The 24,343-nt window shown below is 39.1% G+C and overlaps 4 protein-coding genes across 4 annotated transcripts in view; all 4 read left to right on the forward strand.

Annotated features, from left to right (window-relative positions):
- The window catches only part of LOC116161157 (flotillin-2), a 376,423-nt gene that overhangs the window by 121,226 nt on the left and 230,854 nt on the right, over nt 1-24,343 (forward strand). The gene's annotated exons all lie outside the window — the stretch shown is intronic.
- LOC116161139 (glucose dehydrogenase [FAD, quinone]-like) overlaps nt 1-24,343 on the forward strand; it is a 397,381-nt gene that overhangs the window by 72,219 nt on the left and 300,819 nt on the right. The gene's annotated exons all lie outside the window — the stretch shown is intronic.
- On the forward strand, nt 2-1,710 carry LOC116160950 (glucose dehydrogenase [FAD, quinone]-like; the record flags this gene model as incomplete). Its single annotated transcript, XM_031474103.1, has 1 exon — nt 2-1,710. A coding segment is annotated over one exon (1,551 nt), but the record flags the coding sequence as incomplete, so codon positions are not given.
- Nucleotides 7,710-14,190, forward strand: LOC116161145 (glucose dehydrogenase [FAD, quinone]). The gene is made up of 4 exons (XM_031474385.1): nt 7,710-7,922; nt 11,573-12,116; nt 12,180-12,440; nt 12,498-14,190. The coding sequence occupies exons 2-4, from the start codon at nt 11,952-11,954 to the stop codon at nt 13,941-13,943; spliced, it is 1,872 nt and encodes a 623-aa protein (XP_031330245.1). The 5' UTR covers nt 7,710-7,922; nt 11,573-11,951; the 3' UTR covers nt 13,944-14,190.

Consider the following 24,343-nt stretch of genomic DNA (forward strand, 5'->3'; position numbering starts at 1 on the left):
CAACTGGGTTCGTGGAAAGGTTTTGGGCGGTTCCAGTGTCCTCAATACGATGTTATACGTACGCGGCAACCGACGCGACTTCGATCGCTGGCGAGATTTGGGCAACGAAGGTTGGGGTTACGATGACGTCCTCCCGTACTTCCTCAAAAGTGAAGATCAACGCAATCCGTATCTGGCCCGCAACAAAAAGTACCACGCGACCGGTGGGTACCAGACGATCCAGGAGTCCCCCTACAACACCCCGCTGGGGATAGCCTTCCTGCAGGCCGGTCAGGAGATGGGATACGACATTCGGGACATCAACGGCGAACAGCAGACGGGTTTCGCCCTGTTTCAATTCACGATGCGTAGAGGGACGAGGTGTAGCGCGGCGAAGGCGTTCCTGCGTCCGGTGAGATTGCGTCCCAACCTCCACATTTCGATGTGGACGCACGCGACGAAGGTGCTGATTGATCCGGACACGAAGCGCGCCTACGGGGTCCAATTCATAAAGCACGGCCTGCTGCAGACGGTCATGGCGAAGAGGGAGGTGATACTTTCGGCCGGCGCGATCAACACCCCCCAGCTGCTGATGTTGAGCGGCGTCGGGCCCGCTGATCACCTGGAGGACATGGGCATACCCGTCCTGCACGATTCACCAGGAGTCGGCAAGAACGTGCAGGACCACATCGCCGCCGGTGGAATTACGTTCCTCATCAACAAGCCTGTCGCCATCCTCACCCATCGCATATCGAACATCAACACCGCGCTGAGGTACGCCATCTTCGGCGACGGACCTTTGACGTCGAGCGTAGGCATCGAGACCGTCGGCTTCATTTCGACCAAGTACGCGAACCGTTCCGATGACTGGCCGGATATGGAGTTCATGATCTTGAGCACCTCCACGAACCAAGACAGCGGCACCCAGGTGAAGCGCGCCCACGGGCTCTCCGACGAGTTCTACGACGCCGTCTTCAAGAGCATCAACGCCAAGGACGTCTTCAGCATCTTCCCGATGATGCTGCGCCCCAAAAGCACGGGGGTCATCAAATTGCAATCGAAAAATCCCCTGCGCTACCCTCTGATGTATCACAACTACCTCACGGATCCGCACGATGTCGCCGTCCTGCGCGAGGGAATCAAGGCCAGTATAGCCTTCGGCCAAACCACCGCGATGAAAAGGTTCGGCTCCACGTTCCACAGCGTCCCCTATCCCAACTGCAAGCACCTTCCTCTCTTCACCGACGAGTACTGGGACTGCGCGGTTCGCCAGTACACCCTCACCATCTACCACTACTCGTGCAGCGCGAAAATGGGACCCAAAACCGACCCCCTCGCCGTGGTCGACCCCAAGCTGAGGGTTTACGGAGTGTCCGGCCTGCGAATCGTAGACGCCTCGATTATGCCGTACATCACAAGCGGCAACATCAACGCTCCCGTTTTGATGATCGGAGAGAAAGGCTCGGACTTGATCAAAGAGTACTGGTTGGGGTACTCACTGGGAAAAAGTGCGCGTAGTGCAACCACCAGTTGTAATAATAGTACTGATTTTTGTAATTATAGACTAGGATAATTGATAATTCTAATAACCAAAGAGGAGTCGCGAACCGTTGATACACCTACTAATTGCTCACTAGTGTTAGTGATAGGAACATTTTGTATATATTTGCCTGTATGTACTTATTTATTTACTAGGTAATAGCCGATAATGTGATGAATTTTTAAATACCATGACACACTATTTTTTATAATCGATTTTGAGCTCACTTGTTATTTTTTGACAATCTCGATTTTCTAAACGACATTTAAAAAAATTCATACCCCCCCCCCCCAAGACCCGAAACAGGGGGCGAAAAATTATTGAAATTTCAAAAAATTCTTCAATTACTTTAACTAATAAACCTCAGGTGTTTTTTGGTGACGCCCCCTCGATTTTGTAAACTATTTTTCTTACTATTTTTCAAAAATTCATGCCCAAACCACCCCAAGACGGAGCACACTTGAACGAGGGCGCACAAGACTGAATTCCATCAAGATTACGTAACCGGTTACGTTAGCAATGAGGGTGGGGTGTTTTCTTGGTGATGCGCCCTCGATTTTGTACACCATTTTTCTTACATTTTTTCAAAAATTCATGTCTAAACCACCCCAAGATGGGGCACACTTGAACGAGGGCGCACAAGACTTAATTTCATCAAGATTGCGTAACCAGTTACTTTAGCAATGAGGGTGGGGTATTTTTTGGTGATGCCCCCTCGATTTTGTAATCAAACTTTCTTACTATTTTTCAAAAATTCATGCCCAAACCATCCCAAGATGGAGCACACATAAACGAGGGCGCACAAAACTTAATTCCATCAAGAATACGTAACCAGTTACTTTAGCAATGAGGGTGGGGTGATTTTTGGCGATGCCCCCTCGATTTCGTAAACAATTCTTCTTACGTTTATTCAAAAATTCATGTCCCAACCACGCCAAGATTGAGTACACTTAAACCACGGCGCACAAGACTTAATTTCACCAAGATTACGTAACCAGTTACTTTAGCAATGAGGATGGGGTGTTTTTTTGGTGATGCCCCCTCGATTTTGTAAATAATTTTTCTCACCTTTTTTCAAAAATGCATGCCCAAACCACCCCAAGGTGGAGCACACATAAACGAGGGCGCACAAAACTTAATTCCATCAAGATTACGTAACCAGTTACTTTAGCAATGAGGGTGGGGTGTTTTTAGGTGACGCCACCCTCGATTTTGCAAACCATTTTTCTTACTTTCTCTAAAAATGTATGCCTAAGCCACCCCAAGATTGAGCACACCTAAACCAGGGCGCACAAGACTTAATTCCATCAAGATTACGTAACCAGTTACTTTAGCAATGAGGGTGGGGTGCTTTTAGGTGATGCCCCCTCGATTTTGTAAACCATTTTTCTTACTTTTTTTCAAAAATGCATGCCCAAACCACCCCAAGTTGGAGCACACTTGAACGAGGGCGCACAAGACTGAATTCCATCAAGATTACGTAACCGGTCACTTTAGCAATGAGGGTGGGGTGTTTTCTTGGTGATGCGCCCTCGATTTTGTACAATTTTTCCTATTTTTTTTCAAAAATTCATAACCAAACCACCCCAAGATGGAGCACACTTGAACCAGGGCGCACAAGACTTAATTCCATCAAGATTACGTAACCAGTTACTTTAGCAATGAGGGTGGGGTTTTTTTTGGCGATGCCCCCTCGATTTTGTACAATTTTTCCTATTTTTTTTCAAAAATTCATAACCAAACCACCCCAAGATGGAGCACACTTTTTCAAAAATTCATGCCCAAACCACCCCAAGATGGAGCACACTTGAACCAGGGCGCACAAGACTTAATTCCATCAAGATTACGTAACCAGTTACTTTAGCAATGAGGGTGGGGTGTTTTTTTGGTGACGCCCCCTCGATTTTGTAAACAATTATTCTTACTTTTTCAAAAATTCATGCGCAAACCACCGCAAGATGGAGCACAATTAAACCAGAGCGCACAAAACTTAATTTCATCAAGATTACGTAACCAGTTACTTTAGCAATGAGGGTGGGGTGTTTTTTGGTGATGTCCCCTCGATTTTGTACAATTTTTCCTACTTTTTTTCAAAAATTCATGTCCAAACCACCCCAAGATTGAGCACACTTAAACGAGGGCGCACAAGACTTAATTCCATCAAGATTGCGTAACCAGTTACTTTAGCGATGAGGGTGGAGTGTTTTTTGGGGATGCCCCCTCGATTTTGTAAATAATTCTTCCTACTTTTTTTAAATTCATGCCCAAAGCACCCCAAGGTGGAGCACACTTAAACGAGGGCGCACAAGACTTAATTCCATCAAGATTACGTAACCAGTTACTTTTGCAATGAGGGTGGGGTGTTTTTTGATGATGCCCCCTCGATTTTGTAAACAATTTTTCTTACTATTTTTCAAAAATTAATTCCCAAACCACCCCAAGGTGGAGCACACTTAAACCAGGGCGAACAAGACTTAATTCCATCAAGATTACGTAACCAGTTACTTTAGCAATGAGGGTGGGGTGTTTTTTTGGTGATTCCCCCTCGATTTTGTAAACAAATTTTCTTACTTTTTTAAAAATTCATGCCCAAACCACCCCAAGATGGCGCACACCTAAACGAAGGCGCACAAGACTTAATTCCATCAAGATTACGTAACCAGTTACTTTAGCAATGAGGGTGGGGTGTTTTTTTTTGGTGATGCCCCCTCGATTTTGTAAACAATTCTTCCTACTTTTTTCAAAAATTCATGCCCAAACCATCCCAAGATTGAGCACACTTGAACCAGGGCGCACAAGACTTAATTCCATCAAGATTACGTAACCAGTTACTTTACCAATGAGGGTGGGGTGATTTTTGGTGATGCCTCCTCGATTTGTTAAACAATTCTTCTTACGTTTTTTCAAAAACTTATGTCCAAACCACCCCAAGATTGAGCACATTTAAACGAGGGTGCACAAGACTTAATTCGATCAAGATTACGTAACCAGTTACTTTAGCAATGAGGGTGGGGTGTTTTTTTGGTGATTCCCCCTCGATTTTGTAAACAAATTTTCTTACTTTTTTAAAAATTCATGCCCAAACCACCCCAAGATAGCGCACACCTAAACGAAGGCGCACAAGACTTAATTCCATCAAGATTACGTAACCAGTTACTTTAGCAATGAGGGTGGGGTGATTTTTGGTGATGCCCCCTCGATTTCGTAAACAATTCTTCTTACGTTTTTTCAAAAATTCATCTCCAAACCACCTCAAGATGGAGTACACTTAAATGAGGGCGCACAAGACTTAATTCCATCAAGATTACGTAACCAGTTACTTTAGCAATGGGGGTGGGGTGTTTTTTGGTGTCGCCACCTCGATTTTGTAAACAATTTTTCCTACTGTTTTCAAAAATTCGTTCCCAAACCACCCCAAGATGGCGCACACTTAAACGAGGGTGCACAAGACTTAATTCCATCAAGATTACGTAACCAGTTACTTTAGCAATGAGGATGGGGTGTTTTTTGGTAATGCCCCCTGGATTTTGTAAACAATTTTTGTTACTATTTTTCAAAAATTCATGCCCAAACCACCCCAAGATGGAGCACTGTTAAATGAGGGCGCACAAGACTTAATTCCGTCAAGATTACGTATAACCAGTTACTTTGGCAATGAGGGTGGGGTGTTTTTTTGTTGATGCCCCCTCGATTTTGAAAACAATTTTTCTTACTTTTTTAAAAAATGCATATCCCAACTACCCCATTATGGAACTCACTTACGTAATAAGCCGAAGATGTTTATTTCGTATGCCCTCTAAATTTTATTAACTAACGATTGCCGTCACAATTTTCAAAAAAAAGGGGTGCAAAAGAATTCAATTTTTGAGTATTCAAAAAACAATTCCAAAGAATCTGCTTGAGTTTTTTTCATTCCCTCTCGATTTTATCAATAATTTTCGCAAATTTTGACTATCTGAAATTGGAAGCTAATTACTTAGCAATCAACTTAAAACGGATAATTAGTCACAATCTAATTAAGATTATTTCTGCTATTCTGCTCAAAATGACATGCAGCTAAGTTCGTAATTTTTCTAATATTAATAAAGTCAGAAATTCAAAATCAATTATCACGTAATTATTATTTAATTAATCACAATCACCAATTATCAATCTTTACGCTACTGTAAGTACTCAAATTAGAGCCGTAAGTGATAAGGAAAACGGTCATTCTCCATTTTTCTAATTTCAGCAAAGTCGGGAATTTGAAAGCAATTGCCACTTAGTAGCGAACTTATAATTGCTAATTAATTAAAAGCAAATTACGATTTAAAGCGTTTCCTATAGGCCAATGGGGTTATTTCACTAACTAGAACCCGTAATTACTCTTTTACTTTACTGTTTCAATCCAATTTAGGGAATTTCGATTTCAAATATTTTCTCATTTTTAATTTCAATTAAATCGCGCTACCAGTAACTTAAATCGCCGTTTAAATTCAACTGACCAACACAAGAGCTTAAATTTGATTAATTGACTGTTAAAGTGTTGGTTAATTGCACTGAAAGTTTATCTCACTTTCACCGTCGACGCCTACCGTTTTCTTCTCGCTTTGGACGCGCCCTTTTTTGCCGCTCGCGCCACCGCAATTAATTAAAAAATTTGGAAACTTATTTAGTCATCGGGCGTTATGCATAATTCATGGATGATTGTGTACTTTGAAGAGAATTTGGGTACGTTTCGGACCGTGAAAGTGCAGAATTGTGTAATGAAATTCATTGTCAGTGCCAAATGGTGAAAGTTATTAATAATTTTTTTTAATTTAAAACACGTAGGTATCGAGTGGTAACTGTAACATCATCGGGAGTTCGCTTTCTTTTGTGTAAATAACTGACCTGATCGAAGACGTGCCAGTAGCTAAGACAAAAACCCTGATCACAAACTAGAAGCATTAATTCCTTTTCGTTGACAAATTGCCAATTACTTGTGATTAATTAGCAAATTAATTTACTACCGCTGTATTGCACTTTAATTTAATCGGTTACAGCAACTAAACATTCAAAATTAGAAATTACAAGTTTTCAGTGATAATCGTTTGCAAATTTCGCACCCCGCTGAAATTAAAAAAATGAAGAAACGCGTCTTAACCAGTGACTTTTATACATTGACGCTTTATAGTTCTTTAATTAGCGTTTTCCATGTAGGTTAAATCAAAATCACCATCACTACCACTGTAATTGCACTTTAATTTAAGCACTTACACCAGCTGAAAATTCATAATTAGCTCGTAATTAATTAGCAAAGTTGCTGTTAAGGGATGATCGCTTTTTTAACCAGTGCACTACTATTAATTGGCGCTTTTTTAATTTTTTAATTAAGTGTTTTCCATGCAAATTGAATCAAAATCACCTTCACTACCGCTGTAATTGCACTTTAATTTAAGCAGTTACAGCAGCTGAAAATTTATAATTAGCTCGTAACTAATTAGCAATTTTGAGTTGCGTGGAGTAGGTATGAGCCTAGGGCCTGTTACATATATCACCTAATTAATTAATCATTTTAATTAATTAGTAATAAAAATTGGCGCTTTTTTATTTGCCTTTTCCATTTAAGTTGAATCAAAATCACCTTCACCACCGCTGTAATTGCATTTTAATTTAAGCAAAATTCATAATTAGTTCGTAATTAATTAGTAATTTTCAGTTTTCTGTTTCTGACTTTGTTAAAATTAGAAAAATTAAGAATCGCGATTATTCTACTGCATATCCAGAAATTGGGCAAAATTAAATCAAGCCACAGAACTTTTCGCAACTTAAATTTGTTGTGCCCAACACCTTTTCCCACAGAAGTGGCCTCGAATACGAAACAGTAAACGCTAATTATTGCATAAAGAATAATTGAGCCATATTTCTGATTCTAGGCTTGAATTTCAAGGTGCAATGAATGTGAAGTAGGCTAATTTAATGCCAATTAGTGCATGATTAATTACTTAGTTTTAAGTCGCAAGAAATCAAAACAAAATTAACATCAAACTTCTGATTAACTTTCACGGGCATATTCGAGAAATTGTCAAAATTTGTGCAATCAAATTACGCGCGTATACGGCTAATTGTTATAGACGGTTGTTTAGAAGAAAAGAATTCGTTACATCCTACTATCGTGACCACTTTCATTTTTAAAAAATTACAACAGGTCGTCGAGAACCGACCAAGGACGAGCTCTCAGTCTTGAGACTTTCTCGGTGAAACCAACAGCGGTACCTATACGAGATCTGCGCGCGAATTTCACCTTTCACGGATCGGAATACGGGATTTGGTTTTTACTTTTTTTTTCCTTTACGTTTTGGCGCGTCCGAAAATAAAAGTGAAGTTCTCTCGAGAGAAGATGGCACGTCGAAAAGGATGGGGGCCGTTTTTCAAAAATCAGGTAATTTTTTTAAATTTTCGTAGTGGATCAAAAAATTTCAAAAATTAAGAACTTTTACCAAAAATCGAATTGGAGTGAAATCATTTTTGAAAATGAGTTTCAGATAATAAAAAAACCTCAATCAATCGGGATAGCTGTTTCGGAAAACCTCCACTTCTTATGACTTTTTTCCACATTGCTCAACTGAGAAGCGTCAATGTAAGAAGTGGAAAATGCATTATCAAGAAAGTCAACCTATTTTCCAGAAAAATTATCTTGTATCGATTGGGAGATTGAAAAATTGTGAAAGGACGAAATTTGTTAAAGAAAAATAATTTTATCCATGCATGTCAAAGAGAATTTTCCAGGAAAACTTCTATTTCAGCTACCTAGACAAGCATACAAGAAATTTAGCTTTTCCTTTTATGCACTTCTCTTTAATGAATTTCCGTCTCCGTTTTCGTGGAAAATTAGTGGAATTTTACAAACAATCAAACAATAAGGATGCGCCGTTTTAATTTGAGTAGTTTCGAAAAAAACCACAAGAAAAGTAGGTTTTCCGGAAAATGCATCCTTGGCGTTCGAGGAAGGAATTTTCTGAAAATCGTTCCTTACGGCATTTCTTGTAAACGTGGGTGTGGAATACCCCTCAGTATATTATAAGATTTGTAGATTGTAGGGAACGGGTCATCTCACTTACGTTTAACGGAGGGGGGGGGGGTTATTCTATACCCCCCAGACACCCCGGTGCTACGTTCTAACCCAAAAATGGAAGCCAAAGAAAAAAAGATTTGCCCTTTTTTTAGCCATCATAAATGCGTCCGGGCTCAGCAAATTTCGGAAAAAAACACAACACAGGGGGTCTGGGGGGGGGTAAGGACTACCCCCCGGTATATTACGACATTTTAGTGCGTATGATTTCATAACTGTAGGGAAAGGGTCATCTGATTTTCGTTTACTGGGGGGCGAGCCCTCTCTTTTTTTTCTTCTTTTTTTTGTATAGAGGGGGGGGGAATGCTCCTTATGCACACTATAGAAGGAAGTTCCAGAGTAATGTGGGGCTCTCCCATTTGCTGGGAATACCCACTAAAACCCCACCTAAGGCTTCGGCTGCTGAGGCCATTTGCCTATCACCCTATTTAGGTATTACTTTTCTTTGAGGGTATTTACACAGAAATAGACAAATACGACGGACAAGAACTAAGGAACATACATACATACTAATATCACAGAATATCACATTTCATCAAAAATCCAATGCCTCGCATATAGGGAATGCAATCCCGCAGCAAAATCTTTCCAATTTCTTCATTAATTTTGGTGCGTAGAATCCAAAACGATTCGTACTTTTTCGATTAGACGTCTCAATCAAAAGTTATGGGCAAAAAACCAATTTCGACAAAAAATTCAAAGGGCTGTAAATTTTGATCTAGTAGCCCGATCTTGGAACTGTTTGAAATTATGGATTCTACAGGCCACATTCTATAAGAAAATATTTTTTTCCGGTCGATCTGAGACAATTTTTTTTTCTGGCCAAAAAAAAGGCAGTGTACAACCTTCCTTTTTTACCAAAAATCTACTGCATCAAAATTTCTCGGGAAAAAACTTTCTCTTATTAATTTTGGTGCGTAGAATCCAAAACGATTCGTACTTTTTCGATTAGACGTCTCAATCAAAAGTTATGGGCGAAAAACCAATTTCGACAAAAAATTCAAAGGTCTGTAAATTTTGATCTAGTAGCCCGATCTTGGAACTGTTTGAAATTATGGATTCTACAGGCCACATTCTATAAGAAAATATTTTTTTCCGGTCGATCTGAGACAATTTTTTTTTCTGGCCAAAAAAAAGGCAGTGTACAACCTTCTTTTTTTACCAAAAATCTACTGCATCAAAATTTCTCGGGAAAAAACTTTCTCTTATTAATTTTGGTGCGTAGAATCCAAAACGATTCGTACTTTTTCGATTAGACGTCTCAATCAAAAGTTATGGGCAAAAAACCAATTTCGACAAAAAATTCAAAGGGCTGTAAATTTTGATCTAGTAGCCCGATCTTGGAACTGTTTGAAATTATGGATTCTACAGGCCACATTCTATAAGAAAATATTTTTTTCCGGTCGATCTGAGACAATTTTTTTTCTGGCCAAAAAAAAGGCAGTGTACAACCTTCCTTTTTTACCAAAAATCTACTGCATCAAAATTTCTCGGGAAAAAACTTTCTCTTATTAATTTTGGTGCGTAGAATCCAAAACGATTCGTACTTTTTCGATTAGACGTCTCAATCAAAAGTTATGGGCGAAAAACCAATTTCGACAAAAAATTCAAAGGGCTGTAACTTTTGATCTAGTAGCCCGATCTTGGATCTGTTTGAAATTATGGAGGATCCTACGTCTCGAGATATTACGGTTTGAAATTTCGACCAAAAATTCTGACAGCGCCAATCGATAGCCCTGGTCGAGACCTTTCCAACGAGGGGTCGGAATGCATATCTACGACGCACCGTTCTCGAGATATTACGGTTTGAAATTTCGACCAATAATTAATGACTTTCGGAAAAATACATAGCATCGGGGGGCCTGGGGGGTATGGAAACCCCCCCAATATATTACAAGATTTTAGTGCGCATGAGTTCATAATTGTAGGGGAAGAGTGATCTCATTTCTGTTTAGTGGGGGGTATTCCATACCCCCCCCCCCCAATGCTAGGTTCTTATCCAAAAATGGAAGCCAAAGAAAGCTAAATTAGATGGTCCTTTTTTTAAAGTATCGCGAATGCGTCAGGGCACAAAGACTTTCGGAAAAATACATAGCTCTGGAGGGTATGGAATCCCCCCTCCCCACCCCAATATATTACATGATTTTAGTGCACATGATGTCTCAGGGTTAAAGTTAGGTAAGTCGTATTACTTAATTTAGGCGTCGCCCTCAAAACTAAAATTGACGTGTTCGAGCGTTTCTGGCAAAACTGTCGTTAAGTGGGCAAAATTGGCATTGACTGTTTTCAGTGGGCCACCCTGTATAAAAACATACATTAAATCATCAAAAAAAAGTACAATTAGATGCGTAAAAAATTAGCCTACAGTAGCACAGTGGTCTAAAAAACATAGGTCAAAGTTAATAACAGTAATAAAACACAAATAAAAAACAAGACGCGAACTTACAGATTAAAAAAATAATAAGTCATAAGCAATTTTCGGTGAAATTTATTTAATTAATTCATTTTCAACTTTTTCACGTAATTTTCTTTGCATTTCCACATGGTAATAAGAATTTTTCAAAAAACAAGAAGCAGTTTTTCCGGAAAAAGTGAGGAGATACTTTCGTTATTCATTTGAGCAATTTTTAAAAACAATTTTCAAATATCCAAAAAGATCTACAAGGGAAAACCTACAGATGGCGATGAAAATTAGTGTTATTAATAAGTACTCGTATAATAAGTAGTCGTCTATTAAATAATTTGAAGAGTTACAAATGTAATAAGTTCCTCTAATTGGCTGAGATCATCAGCAACAATAATTGTAATGCAAATATATGCAGAGCAATTTATTAATACTAATTACAGCATCGATAGACTTTGGCTTTGTTTTTTTTTGAAAGCAGGTGAAAGTGATGTTACAACATTCCGGTTACGACATTCTCGTTCCGCATCAACTGACCAATTCTGCATTGTTTCAGTTCCATCATTAACATGGGCAAATTTGGTTTCAACCCAACGAAGTTAATACACTGGCACAACCTCCCCGAAAAATACAAGACGGAACACAAGAAGCGAACGACGGACGTAGTCGTCGAGACCCAACAGAAGTACAGCACCGCACCGATTTTACCCAAGGAGAAGTTTTCGAGAAATGAATTTTTCACCTGCACGATCTGCAATTGGAGCAACAAGCCGACGAACTCGCAGCACGACTACATGAAGCAGCACCTGTACATTAAGTGCTGCGTCGACAAGGAGAAGGCGTCGTGGAAGTTTCAGGCGCAAAAGGTCTCCATCAGGAATTACACCCCGAAGACGATCAATCAGGAGATGAATTTGGGCATGTGGATGTGAGAGATGGCCGCCATAGTTGGAACGATAGCGCACATCGCCGGTCTCGCCACGTCGATTGGAGGCAACCCGCTGACGCTGGTAGGCTTACTCCCGGTAGTCGCCATTGGCCTCACGTATATGAGATATACCTCGGTCGATCCCGAGTCGCATCCGATCGACGCCAGATACGTACGTAAAGTGGACTCCCTCCCCCCTCCCACCCGCCGAGAAACTCATGACAATTACTTGCAGGTGCGTCCAGAGTACGATTTTGTGGTCATAGGGGCAGGATCGGCTGGGGCAGTCGTCGCGTCGCGACTGTCGGAGGTGGCCAACTGGACCGTGCTCCTCTTGGAGATGGGAGGTGACGAGAACGAAATTTCCGACATACCCGCGCTGGCCGGCTACGCGCAGATGTCCGAGTTCGACTGGATGTACCAGACGTCGCCGCCGGGCGATTCGAAGTATTGCCTCGCGATGATCGGCGACCGCTGCAATTGGCCGCGGGGAAAGGTAAATTGAGGGGGAGTCGACGCCGGTTGTTGGGGTGACTAAGCGAAGTGCTTCCAGGTGCTGGGAGGATCGAGTACTATCAACGCGATGGTCTACGTGCGAGGCAACCGACGCGATTACGACGACTGGGAGGCGCAGGGTAATCCAGGTTGGTCGTACGAGGACGTCTTGCCCTACTTTTTGAAATCGGAAGACAATCGGAACCCTTACCTGGCGAAGACCAAGTACCACAACACTGGTGGTTATCTGACCGTGCAGGAAGCGCCTTGGCGAACTCCCCTGGCGATCTCCTTCTTGCAAGGCGGCAGGGAGTTGGGTTACGAGGTGCGCGATTGCAATGGTGAGAAACAGACAGGGTTCATGATCGCCCAGGGCACCATACGAAGAGGGTCTAGGTGCTCGACTTCCAAGGCGTTTCTACGCCCGGCGAGGTTGCGCCCAAATTTACACATCGCCATGAACTCACGAGTGACAAAAATTCTAATTGATGGACTTACGAAGCGGGCTTATGCGGTAAGGTACGTGCGCAACAATCAGCCGCGAACAGTTCGCGCCAGAAAGGAAGTGATACTCTCGGCGGGCGCGCTGAGTACCCCCCAAATTCTGATGCTCTCCGGCGTCGGCCCACAGGAACACCTGGAAAGTTTCGGGATTCCGGTTTTGAGCAACCTCCGAGTAGGGGACAACCTGCAGGACCACGTAGGTCTAGGGGGCTACACGTTCATAATCGACCAACCCATCAGCTTCAACAAACAGCGCTACCAAAGGCTCGACGTCGCAATGGAGTACATCCTCAACGAGAGAGGCCCGCTGACATCCTTCGGCATCGAGGGCGTCGCCTTCGTCAACACCAAATACGCGCCGAAATCGGGCGACTGGCCCGACATCCAGTTCCATTTCGCCGGAAGCAGCGTGAACAGCGACGGCTCGCAGGTGAAGAAAATCACGGGTCTACGCGACAGCGTATACAACACCGTCTACAAGCCCCTCATCAACGTGGACACCTGGACCATACTTCCCCTACTGCTCCGGCCCAAAAGCAGAGGATGGGTGCGGCTCAAATCCAAAGACCCGACCACCCACGTCGACATCAACCCCAACTACTTCACCCACCGCGAGGACATCGACACCCTCATCGCCGGAATACGCATCGGACTCAACCTCTCCGACACGCCGGCCTTCCAAAGGTTCCACTCCAAGTGCCACCGCACCCCGTTCCCGGGCTGCCGCCAGTACCCCTTCGACACCGACGAATACTGGGAGTGCAGCATTCGCCATTTCACCTTCACAATCTACCACCCGACCTCGACGGCGAAAATGGGCCCCCCAAGCGATCCGGCGGCGGTCGTCGATCACCGCCTGCGCGTCTACGGCGTAAAAAACCTGCGCGTCGTCGACGCCTCGATCATGCCGACGATCATCAGCGGCAACACGAACGCCCCCACGATCATGATCGGCGAAAAGGGCGCCGACTTGATCAAGGAAGATTGGACGGGTAGATAGCGCGCCATAAAAAAAGAACACTTTCGCTCAGTGATTACGCTAGTCAAATATTTTGTAACGTACAACGCATTGTTGCATATGTTTAAGTAAAAGTGTTTATGTAAATTACGAAAGGATAGTGAAAACATACGAACGTGATGCGGCCATTCGAGGTCAGTGTCAATGGCCGCTTTCTCCGACGTTTTTTCAGGTGTAAAGCAGTTGAAATGGCTTACCTGTAAAGACAAAAACTTATTAATTATTTAAGCGCATCATAAAAACAAAATTAAAATTCAGCTGAGACAACTAATTAGATCTCAATTAACATATTGTCCTCTAATTGGATTGAAATTTACCAAAAGGCGACATCTGTGACAGAGAACAATTTTTGCAACCCTCGGCGTCATCTAATTTCAAACCAAAAACTAATTACTAATTACCCTCAATACAAAATTATGAAGAACTTGAACAAGAGAATGGGGCTCTATACCAATCGGAAGCTCACTGTGAAGTAAATTGCAGAAATGAAGCTGAAAAATAGATTTTTGGGTCACTTTCAGCTGGAATTTGCAGCTGATCAGAATCCAAAAATTTAAAATAATTATTTCATACGCTCACGCATTAGTAATTACCCTCAAAACAAAATTATCAGGTACTTGAATAAGAAAATGAGGCTCTAAAAGAGAAGGAAATTTATTTTTAAGAAAATTGCAGGAATGAAACTGAGAATTAGAATTTTGGGTCACTCTTAACTGGAATTTGCACCTGATCAGTCTCCAAAAACTCAAAATAATTATCTCATATCCCTAATTACCTTCAATACAAAATTATCAAGTACTTGAATGTCAAAGTGGGGTTTTAAGGCATTTTGAAGTAAATTGCAGAAATGAAACTAAAAAATAGAATTTTGGGTCAATTTCAACTGAAATTTTCATTGCTTTCGAGCCTCACTTTCATATTCAAATAATTGATAATTCTGTAGTGGGGGTAATTATTACTGCGTCGCAACATGAAATAATCATTTTGAGTTTTGGATACTGATCAGGTGCAAATTCCAGATAATACTAACCCAAAATTCTAGTTTTCAGTTTCATTTCGGGAATTTTAGAGCCTCATTTTCTTACTCAAGTACTTGATAATCTTGTATTGAGGATAATTATACTGCGTAAGCACTTGAAGTAGGTAATTACTTTGACTTTTTGGATACTGATCAGATGCAAATTCGAGTTAATAGTGACCCAAAATTATATTTTTCAGTTTCATTGCGGCAATATACTTAAAAATGAGCTTCCCTTTGATTTAGAGCCTCACTTTCTTATTCAAGTACTTAATAATTGAGTGTAATTAGTACTACGCAGGCACATGAAATAATTATTTTGAGTTTTTGGATACTGATCTGATGCAAATTCCATATGAGCGTGACCCAAAATTCAATTTTTTCAGTTTCAGTTCCGCAATTTACTTCAAAATGAGCTTACCTTCGCTTTAGGGCCTCACTTTCTTATCCAAGCACTTGATCATTTTGTATAAGTGTAATTAGTACTACCTAGGCACATGAAATAATTATTTTGAAATGTTGGAGACTAATCAGTAATAAATTTGGTTTGAGAGTGACCCAAAATTCAATTTTTCAGTTTTGTTTCGGAAATTTACTTTAAGCTGAGCTTCCCCTTGCTTTAGAGCCTCACTTTCTTATTCATTTCCCTATTGAATTTGCACTTGATCCGTAAGCAAAAACTCATCAAGTGCTTGAAAATCTAAGGTAAAGGGAAGCTCATTTTTAAGTAAATGGACGAAGCGAAACTGAAAAATAGAATTTTGGATCACTCTCATCGTGAATTTGCATCTGAATAGTATCCAAACACTAAAAATAATTATTTCATATGCCTAATTACCCTCAATACAAAATTATCACTTTGAACAAGAAAGTGAGAGTCTAAAGCAAAAGGTAAGCTCATTTTCAAGTAAATCGTGGAAGTGAAGCCCAAAAATTGAATTTTGGGTCATTCTCAACTGCAATTTGCACCCGGTCAGTAATCAAAAACTCAAAGTAATTATTTCATGTGCCTAATTACCCGGAATACAGAATTATAAAGTACTTGAACAAGAATGTGAGGGTCTAAAGCAAAAGGTAAGCTCATTTTCAAGTAGATCGTGGAAGTGAAACCCAAAAATTGAATTTTGGGTCATTCTCAACTGCAATTTGCACCTGATCAGTATTCAAAAACTCAAAGTAATTATTCCATGTGCCTAATTACCCTCAATACAAAATTATAAAGTACTTGAACAAGAAAGTGAGAGTCTAAAGCAAAAGGTAAACTCATTTTCAAGTAAATCGTGGAAGTAAAGCCGAAAATTTGAATTTTGGGTCATTCTCAACTGCAATTTCCACCTGATCAGTATTCAAAAACTCAAAGTAATTATTCTATGTGCCTAATTACCCTCAATACAAAATTATAAAGTAATTGAACAAGAAAGTGAGAGTCTAAAGCAAAAGGTAAGCTCATTTTCAAGTAAATCGTGAAAGTGAAGCCCAAAAATTGAATTTTGGGTCATTCTCAACGCGAATTTGCACCTGGTCAGTAATCAAAAACTCAAAGTCATTATTCCATGTGCCTAATTACCCTCAATACAAAATTATAAAGTACTTGAACAAGAAAGTGAGAGTCTAAAGCAAAAGGTAAGCTCATTTTCAAGTAAATCGTGGAAGTGAAGCCCAAAAATTGAATTTTGGGTCATTCTCAACTGCAATTTGCACCTGATCAGTATTCAAAAACTCAAAGTAATTATTCCATGTGCCTAATTACCCTCAATACAAAATTATAAAGTACTTGAACAAGAAAGTGAGGGTCTAAAGCAAAAGGTAAGCTCATTTTCAAGTAAATCGTGGAAGTAAAGCCGAAAATTTGAATTTTGGGTCATTCTCAACTGCAATTTCCACCTGATCAGTATTCAAAAACTCAAAGTAATTATTCCATGTGCCTAATTACCCTCAATACAAAATTATAAAGTACTTGAACAAGAAAGTGAGAGTCTAAAGCAAAAGGTAAGCTCATTTTCAAGTAAATCGTGAAAGTGAAGCCCAAAAATTGAATTTTGGGTCATTCTCAACGCGAATTTGCACCTGGTCAGTAATCAAAAACTCAAAGTAATTATTCCATGTGCCTAATTACCCTCAATACAAAATTATAAAGTACTTGAACAAGAAAGTGAGAGTCTAAAGCAAAAGGTAAGCTCATTTTCAAGTAAATCGTGGAAGTGAAGCCCAAAAATTGAATTTTGGGTCATTCTCAACTGCAATTTGCACCTGATCAGTATTCAAAAACTCAAAGTAATTATTCCATGTGCCTAATTACCCTCAATACAAAATTATAAAGTACTTGAACAAGAAAGTGAGAGTCTAAAGCAAAAGGTAAGCTCATTTTCAAGTAAATCGTGGAAGTGAAGCCGAAAAATAGAATTTTGGGTCATTCTCAACTGCAATTTGCACCTGATCAGTATTCAAAAACTCAAAGTAATTATTCCATGTGCCTAATTACCCTCAATACAAAATTATAAAGTACTTGAACAAGAAAGTGAGGGTCTAAAGCAAAAGGTAAGCTCATTTTCAAGTAAATCGTGGAAGTGAAGCCGAAAAATTTGAATTTTGGGTCATTCTCAACTGCAATTTGCACCTGATCAGTATTCAAAAACTCAAAGTAATTATTCCATGTGCCTAATTACCCTCAATACAAAATTATAAAGTACTTGAACAAGAAAGTGAGAGTCTAAAGCAAAAGGTAAGCTCATTTTCAAGTAAATCGTGGAAGTGAAGCCGAAAAATTGAATTTTGGGTCATTCTCAACTGCAATTTGCACCTGGTCAGTAATCAAAAACTCAAAGTAATTATTCCATGTGCCTAATTACCCTCAATACAAAATTATAAAGTAATTGAACAAGAAAGTGAGAGTCTAAAGCAAAAGGTAAGCTCATTTTCAAGTAAATCGTGAAAGTGAAGCCCAAAAATTGAATTTTGGGTCATTCTCAACGCGAATTTGCACCTGGTCAGTATTCAAAAACTCAAAGTAATTATTCCATGTGCCTAATTACCCTCAATACAAAATTATAAAGTACTTGAACAAGAAAGTGAGAGTCTAAAGCAAAAGGTAAGCTCATTTTCAAGTAAATCGTGGAAGTGAAGCCGAAAAATAGAATTTTGGGTCATTCTCAACGCGAATTTGCACCTGGTCAGTAATCAAAAACTCAAAGTAATTATTTCATGTGCCTAATTACCCGGAATACAGAATTATAAAGTACTTGAACAAGAATGTGAGGGTCTAAAGCAAAAGGTAAGCTCATTTTCAAGTAGATCGTGGAAGTGAAACCCAAAAATTGAATTTTGGGTCATTCTCAACTGCAATTTGCACCTGATCAGTATTCAAAAACTCAAAGTAATTATTCCATGTGCCTAATTACCCTCAATACAAAATTATAAAGTACTTGAACAAGAAAGTGAGAGTCTAAAGCAAAAGGTAAGCTCATTTTCAAGTAAATCGTGGAAGTGAAGCCCAAAAATTGAATTTTGGGTCATTCTCAACTGCAATTTGCACCTGATCAGTAATCAAAAACTCAAAGTAATTATTCCATGTGCCTAATTACCCTCAATACAAAATTATAAAGTACTTGAACAAGACAGTGAGAGTCTAAAGCAAAAGGTAAGCTCATTTTCAAGTAAATCGTGGAAGTGAAGCCCAAAAATTGAATTTTGGGTCATTCTCAACTGCAATTTGCACCCGGTCAGTAATCAAAAACTCAAAGTAATTATTTCATGTGCCTAATTACCCGGAATACAGAATTATAAAGTACTTGAACAAGAATGTGAGGGTCTAAAGCAAAAGGTAAGCTCATTTTCAAGTAGATCGTGGAAGTGAAACCCAAAAATTGAATTTTGGGTCATTCTCAACTGCAATTTGCACCTGATCAGTATTCAAAAACTCAAAGTAATTATTCCATGTGCCTAATTACCCTCAATACAAAATTATAAAGTACTTTGAACAAGAAAGTGAGAGTCTAAAGCAAAAGGTAAGCTCATTTTCAAGTAAATCGTGGAAGTGAAGCCCAAAAATTGAATTTTGGGTCATTCTCAACTGCAATTTGCACCTGATCAGTAATCAAAAACTCAAAGTAATTATTCCATGTGCCTAATTACCCTCAATACAAAATTATAAAGTAATTGAACAAGAAAGTGAGAGTCTAAAGCAAAAGGTAAGCTCATTTTCAAGTAAATCGTGGAAGTGAAGCCCAAAAATTGAATTTTGGGTCATTCTCAACTGCAATTTGCACCTGGTCAGTAATCAAAAACTCAAAGTAATTATTCCACGTGCCTAATTACCCTCAATACAAAATTATAAAGTACTTGAACAAGAAAGTGAGAGTCTAAAGCAAAAGGTAAGCTCACTTTCAAGTAAATCGTGGAAGTGAAGCCCAAAAATTGAATTTTGGGTCATTCTCAACTGCAATTTGCACCTGATCAGTATTCAAAAACTCAAAGTAATTATTCCATGTGCCTAATTACCCTCAATACAAAATTATAAAGTACTTGAACAAGAAAGTGAGAGTCTAAAGCAAAAGGTAAGCTCATTTTCAAGTAAATCGTGGAAGTGAAGCCCAAAAATTGAATTTTGGGTCATTCTCAACTGCAATTTGCACCTGATCAGTATTCAAAAACTCAAAGTAATTATTCCATGTGCCTAATTACCCTCAATACAAAATTATAAAGTACTTGAACAAGAAAGTGAGAGTCTAAAGCAAAAGGTAAGCTCATTTTCAAGTAAATCGTGGAAGTGAAGCCCAAAAATTGAATTTTGGGTCATTCTCAACTGCAATTTGCACCTGATCAGTATTCAAAAACTCAAAGTAATTATTCCATGTGCCTAATTACCCTCAATACAAAATTATAAAGTACTTTAACAAGAAAGTGAGGGTCTAAAGCAAAAGGTAAGCTCATTTTCAAGTAAATCGTGGAAGTGAAGCCCAAAAATTGAATTTTGGGTCATTCTCAACTGCAATTTGCACCTGATCAGTATTCAAAAACTCAAAGTAATTATTCCATGTGCCTAATTACCCTCAATACAAAATTATAAAGTACTTGAACAAGAAAGTGAGAGTCTAAAGCAAAAGGTAAGCTCATTTTCAAGTAAATCGTGGAAGTAAAGCCGAAAATTTGAATTTTGGGTCATTCTCAACTGCAATTTACACCTGATCAGTATTCAAAAACTCAAAGTAATTACTTCATGTGCCTAATTACCCTCAAGAACAAACCATCAAGCACTTTAACAAGAAAGTGAGGCTCTAAAGCAAAGGGAAGCTCATTTTGAAGTAAATTCAGAAATGAAACTGAGAAATAGAATTTTGGGTTACTCTCAGCTTGAATTTGCATCAGACCAGTTTCCAAAAACTTAAAATAACTATTTCATGTACCTAGGCAGTAGTAATTACCCTCAAAACAAAATTATCAGGTACTTGAATAAGAAAGTAAGGCTCTAAAGGAAAGGGAAACTCATTTTGAAGAAAATTGCAGGAATGAAACTAAGAAATAGAATTTAGGGTCACACTTAACTGGTACTTGCACCTGATCAGTTTTCAAAAACTCAAAATAAGTGTTTCATGTACTTACGCAGTACTAATTCCTCCCAATACACAATTAACAAGCACTTGAACAGGAAAGTGAGGCTCTAAAGCTAATTTTGCGTTTTAGTTTTGGAATACTGATCAAATGCAAATTCAGGTTGCGAATGACCCAACATTCTATTTTTCAGTTTCATTTCTGCAATTTACTTAAAAATTAGCTTCCCTTTACTTCAGAGGCTCACTTTCTTAATCAAGTACTTAATAATTGTGTGTAATTAGCACTACGTAGGCACATGATTCCATTTTTCAGTTTTAGTTCTGCAATTTACTTCAAAATGAGCCTACCTTCGCTTTAGGGCCTCACTTTCTTATTCTAGTACCTGATAACTTTGAATTGAAAGTAATTAGTACTGCCTAGGCACATGAAATAATTATTTTGACATTTTGGAGACATCATATAAAAATTCCAGTTGAGACTGACCCAAAATTTTATTTTTCGGTTTCATTTCGGCAATTTCCTTCAAAATGAGCTTCCGTTTGCTATAGAGCCTCACTTTCTTATTCAAGTACCTGATAGTTTTGTATTGAGTGCAATTAGACACATGAAATAATTACTTTGAGTTTTTGGATACTAACCAGGTGCAAATTTAAGTTTAAAGTGACCCAAAATTTTATTTTTCAGTTTCAGTGCTGCAATTTACTTCAAAGGGAGCTTCCCTTTGGTTTAGAGGCTCACTTTCTGATTCAAGTAATTGATAATTTGGTATTGAGCGACACATTAGTACTGCGTAGGCACATGGTATAATTATTTTGAGTTTTTGGAGACTAACAGGTGCAAATTCCAGTTGAGACTGTCCCAAAATTCTATTTTCCGGTTTCATTTCGGCAATTTACTTAAAAATGAGCTTCCGTTTGCTTTAGAGCCTCACTTTCTTATTCAATTACTTCATAACTTTGAATTGAGGGTAATTAGTACCACATAGGCACATGAACTAATTATTTTAAGACTTTGCAGACTGATCAGAAGCAAATTCAAGTTGAGAGTAATCCAAAATTCTATTTTTCATTTTCATTTCGGCGATTTACTTAAAAATTAGCTTCCCTTCACTTTAGAGCCTCACATTCTTATTTCATTATTGAATTTGCACCTGATCCGTAACCAAAAACTCATCAAGTGCTTGAATAAGAAAGTGAGGATCTAAAGCAAAAGGAAGTTCATTTTTAAGTAAATTTCGGAAATGAAAGTGTAGCATCTGATCAGTATCCAAAATCTCAAAATAATTACTTCATGTTCCTACGCAGTACTAATTAGTAATTACCAGGGTAATTACCCTTAATACAAAATTATCAAGTACTTGAATAATAAAGTCAGGCTCTCAAGCAAAGGGAAGTTCATTTTTTAAAGAAAATTGCCGAAATGAGACTGAAAAATAGAATTTTGAGTCACTCTCAACTGGAATTTGCACCTGATCAGTTTCCAAAAACTCAAAATAATATATAAGCACTAATTAAGCTCTATACAAAATTACAGAGCATTTGATAAAGCTCTAACGACATTGAGAATATCACTCAGAAGTTATCTGCCGAAATGGACATAAAAAATAGCTCCGTGAGCCTTTCTGAAAAGGAATTTGCATCTGGTCTGTATCGAAAAACGCGAGATAATTATTTGAGACAATTACGACGTATTGCACGGAAAGTGAGAACTTGAATACCCAAATGAGACTTTAAAATCATTGGAAACCTGTGTATGATTGTGTTAAATAGAAATAACAATTCGAATTTAATGTAACCCCATCATTCAATTCAATCCCTAGGAAAAGATTGCCAAGTTGGCTTACTTTGTAAATTGCATCCCAAGAGTGAACTCTTGGACGGACTGTAGTAGATGAGTCATAGGATGAGCAATCGAACCATTATGAGACGAGGGTTCCAATGACCGCAAACTCAAAATTACTTCAACATTTTTTGACCCGTGTAGCTAACGAGGTAAAAAATGAACCGAGAAGTACGACGACTTCAAATCGGGACAAAAAATACACGAATTGAAAATTTTCAAAAAGAGTTCCTACCTTTCTACTCCGAGACAAGCACCAAAAAAACACTCCTCCATGGCCTCTCCAATCTGCGTGTTCACAAAATCGCAAAGTCCAAAAAAAAAACGAAACAATTTGGCACAAAAGAGCCACTCAAAACCACGGACGCGACGCGACTATCGACAAATTAAGTTACAATTTGGTCTTATCAGCCCGACCGAGCTCGTTTCTTTGTACACGTGGCAATCGAACGTTAAACAGGTGTCACAAGGTCTCATGCGATTATTAATGTTACTGGGCCGATTTATTAAATTCTTTCTTGGTCGTTTCGCCACTTTTTGATATGGCATTTTCTGAGCAAGGACGCATTTCAAAATTATATTCCGGTGCTTCAAAAATCTCTAATACCCCGTTTCACAATTTCCACTGTCCGTATAGAATTTTCCAAGTAATTAATTAAAAATCATTTTGATTGGAAGTACTTACCAGTCCAAATAATTATCTTAACGTTCCAAGAACAATAGGCAACTTATTTTGAAACGAGTACATTTTTTCGGGAAATTTAATGGGAAATGAATGAGAGATTTTCCAGGATGCCCCCAAATTAGGACGATCATAAACGTGCGATTTTTCCGGGACGTCTTCGAATGCGGGTGATTAATAAGCGATTATTTCGGGACGTCGCTAGATGAGGGTAATTTACGAGTAATTTTTCCGGGGCATTTTAAAATGAGGATAATTAATGAGAGATTCTCCAGGATCCCCCCAAATTAGGACGATCATAAATGAGCGATTTTTCCGGAACGTGTTTGAATGAGGGTACTTAAAAAGCAATTTTTTCAGGACGTCGCTAACTGAGGGTAACTCGGAGTGTAATTTACGAGCAATTTCCGGTTCATTTTTAAATGAGGATGATTAATGAAAGATTTTCCAGGACGACCTTAAATAAGGACGATTATGAACCTGCGAATTTTCCGGGACGCCGCCGTTGGATGACATAATTACTGTGCGATTTTCCCAAGGCATTTTTGAATGAGGATAACTCGTGAGAGATTTTCCAGGATGCTTTTAAATAAGGACGATCATTAACGTGCGATTTTTCGGGGACGTCTTTCAATAAGGATAATTAATAAGAGATTTTCCCGGACGATTATTATCCTGCAAATTTTCCGGGACGCCCTTGGATGACAATAATTACTGTGCGATTTTCCCAAGGCATTTTTGAATGAGGATAACTCGTGAGAGATTTTCCAGGATGCTTTTAAATAAGGACGATCATTAACGTGCGATTTTTCGGGGACGTCTTTCAATAAGGATAATTAATGAGAGATTTTCCAGGACGATTATTAACCTGCGAATTTTCCGGGACGCCCTTGGATGACAATGATTACTGCGATTTTCCCAAGGCATTTTTGAATGAGGATAACTCGTGAGAGATTTTCCAGGATGCTTTTAAATCAGGACGATCATTAACGTGCGATTTTTCGGGGAAGTCTTTCAATAAGCATAATTAATGAGAGATTTTCCAGGACGATTATTAACCTGCGAATTTTCCGGGACGCCCTTGGATAACAATAATTACTGTGCGATTTTCCCAAGGCATTTTTGAATGAGGATAACTCGTGAGAGATTTTCCAGGATGCTTTTAAATAAGGACGATCATTAACGTGCGATTTTTCGGGGACGTCTTTGAATAAGGATAATTAATGAGAGATTTTCCAGGACGATTATTAACGTGCGAATTTTCCGGGACGCCTTTGGATAACAATAATTACT

The sequence above is a fragment of the Photinus pyralis genome, unplaced genomic scaffold (assembly GCF_008802855.1).
Source record: "Photinus pyralis isolate 1611_PpyrPB1 unplaced genomic scaffold, Ppyr1.3 Ppyr1.4_LG10, whole genome shotgun sequence".
NCBI lineage: Eukaryota > Metazoa > Arthropoda > Insecta > Coleoptera > Lampyridae > Photinus > Photinus pyralis.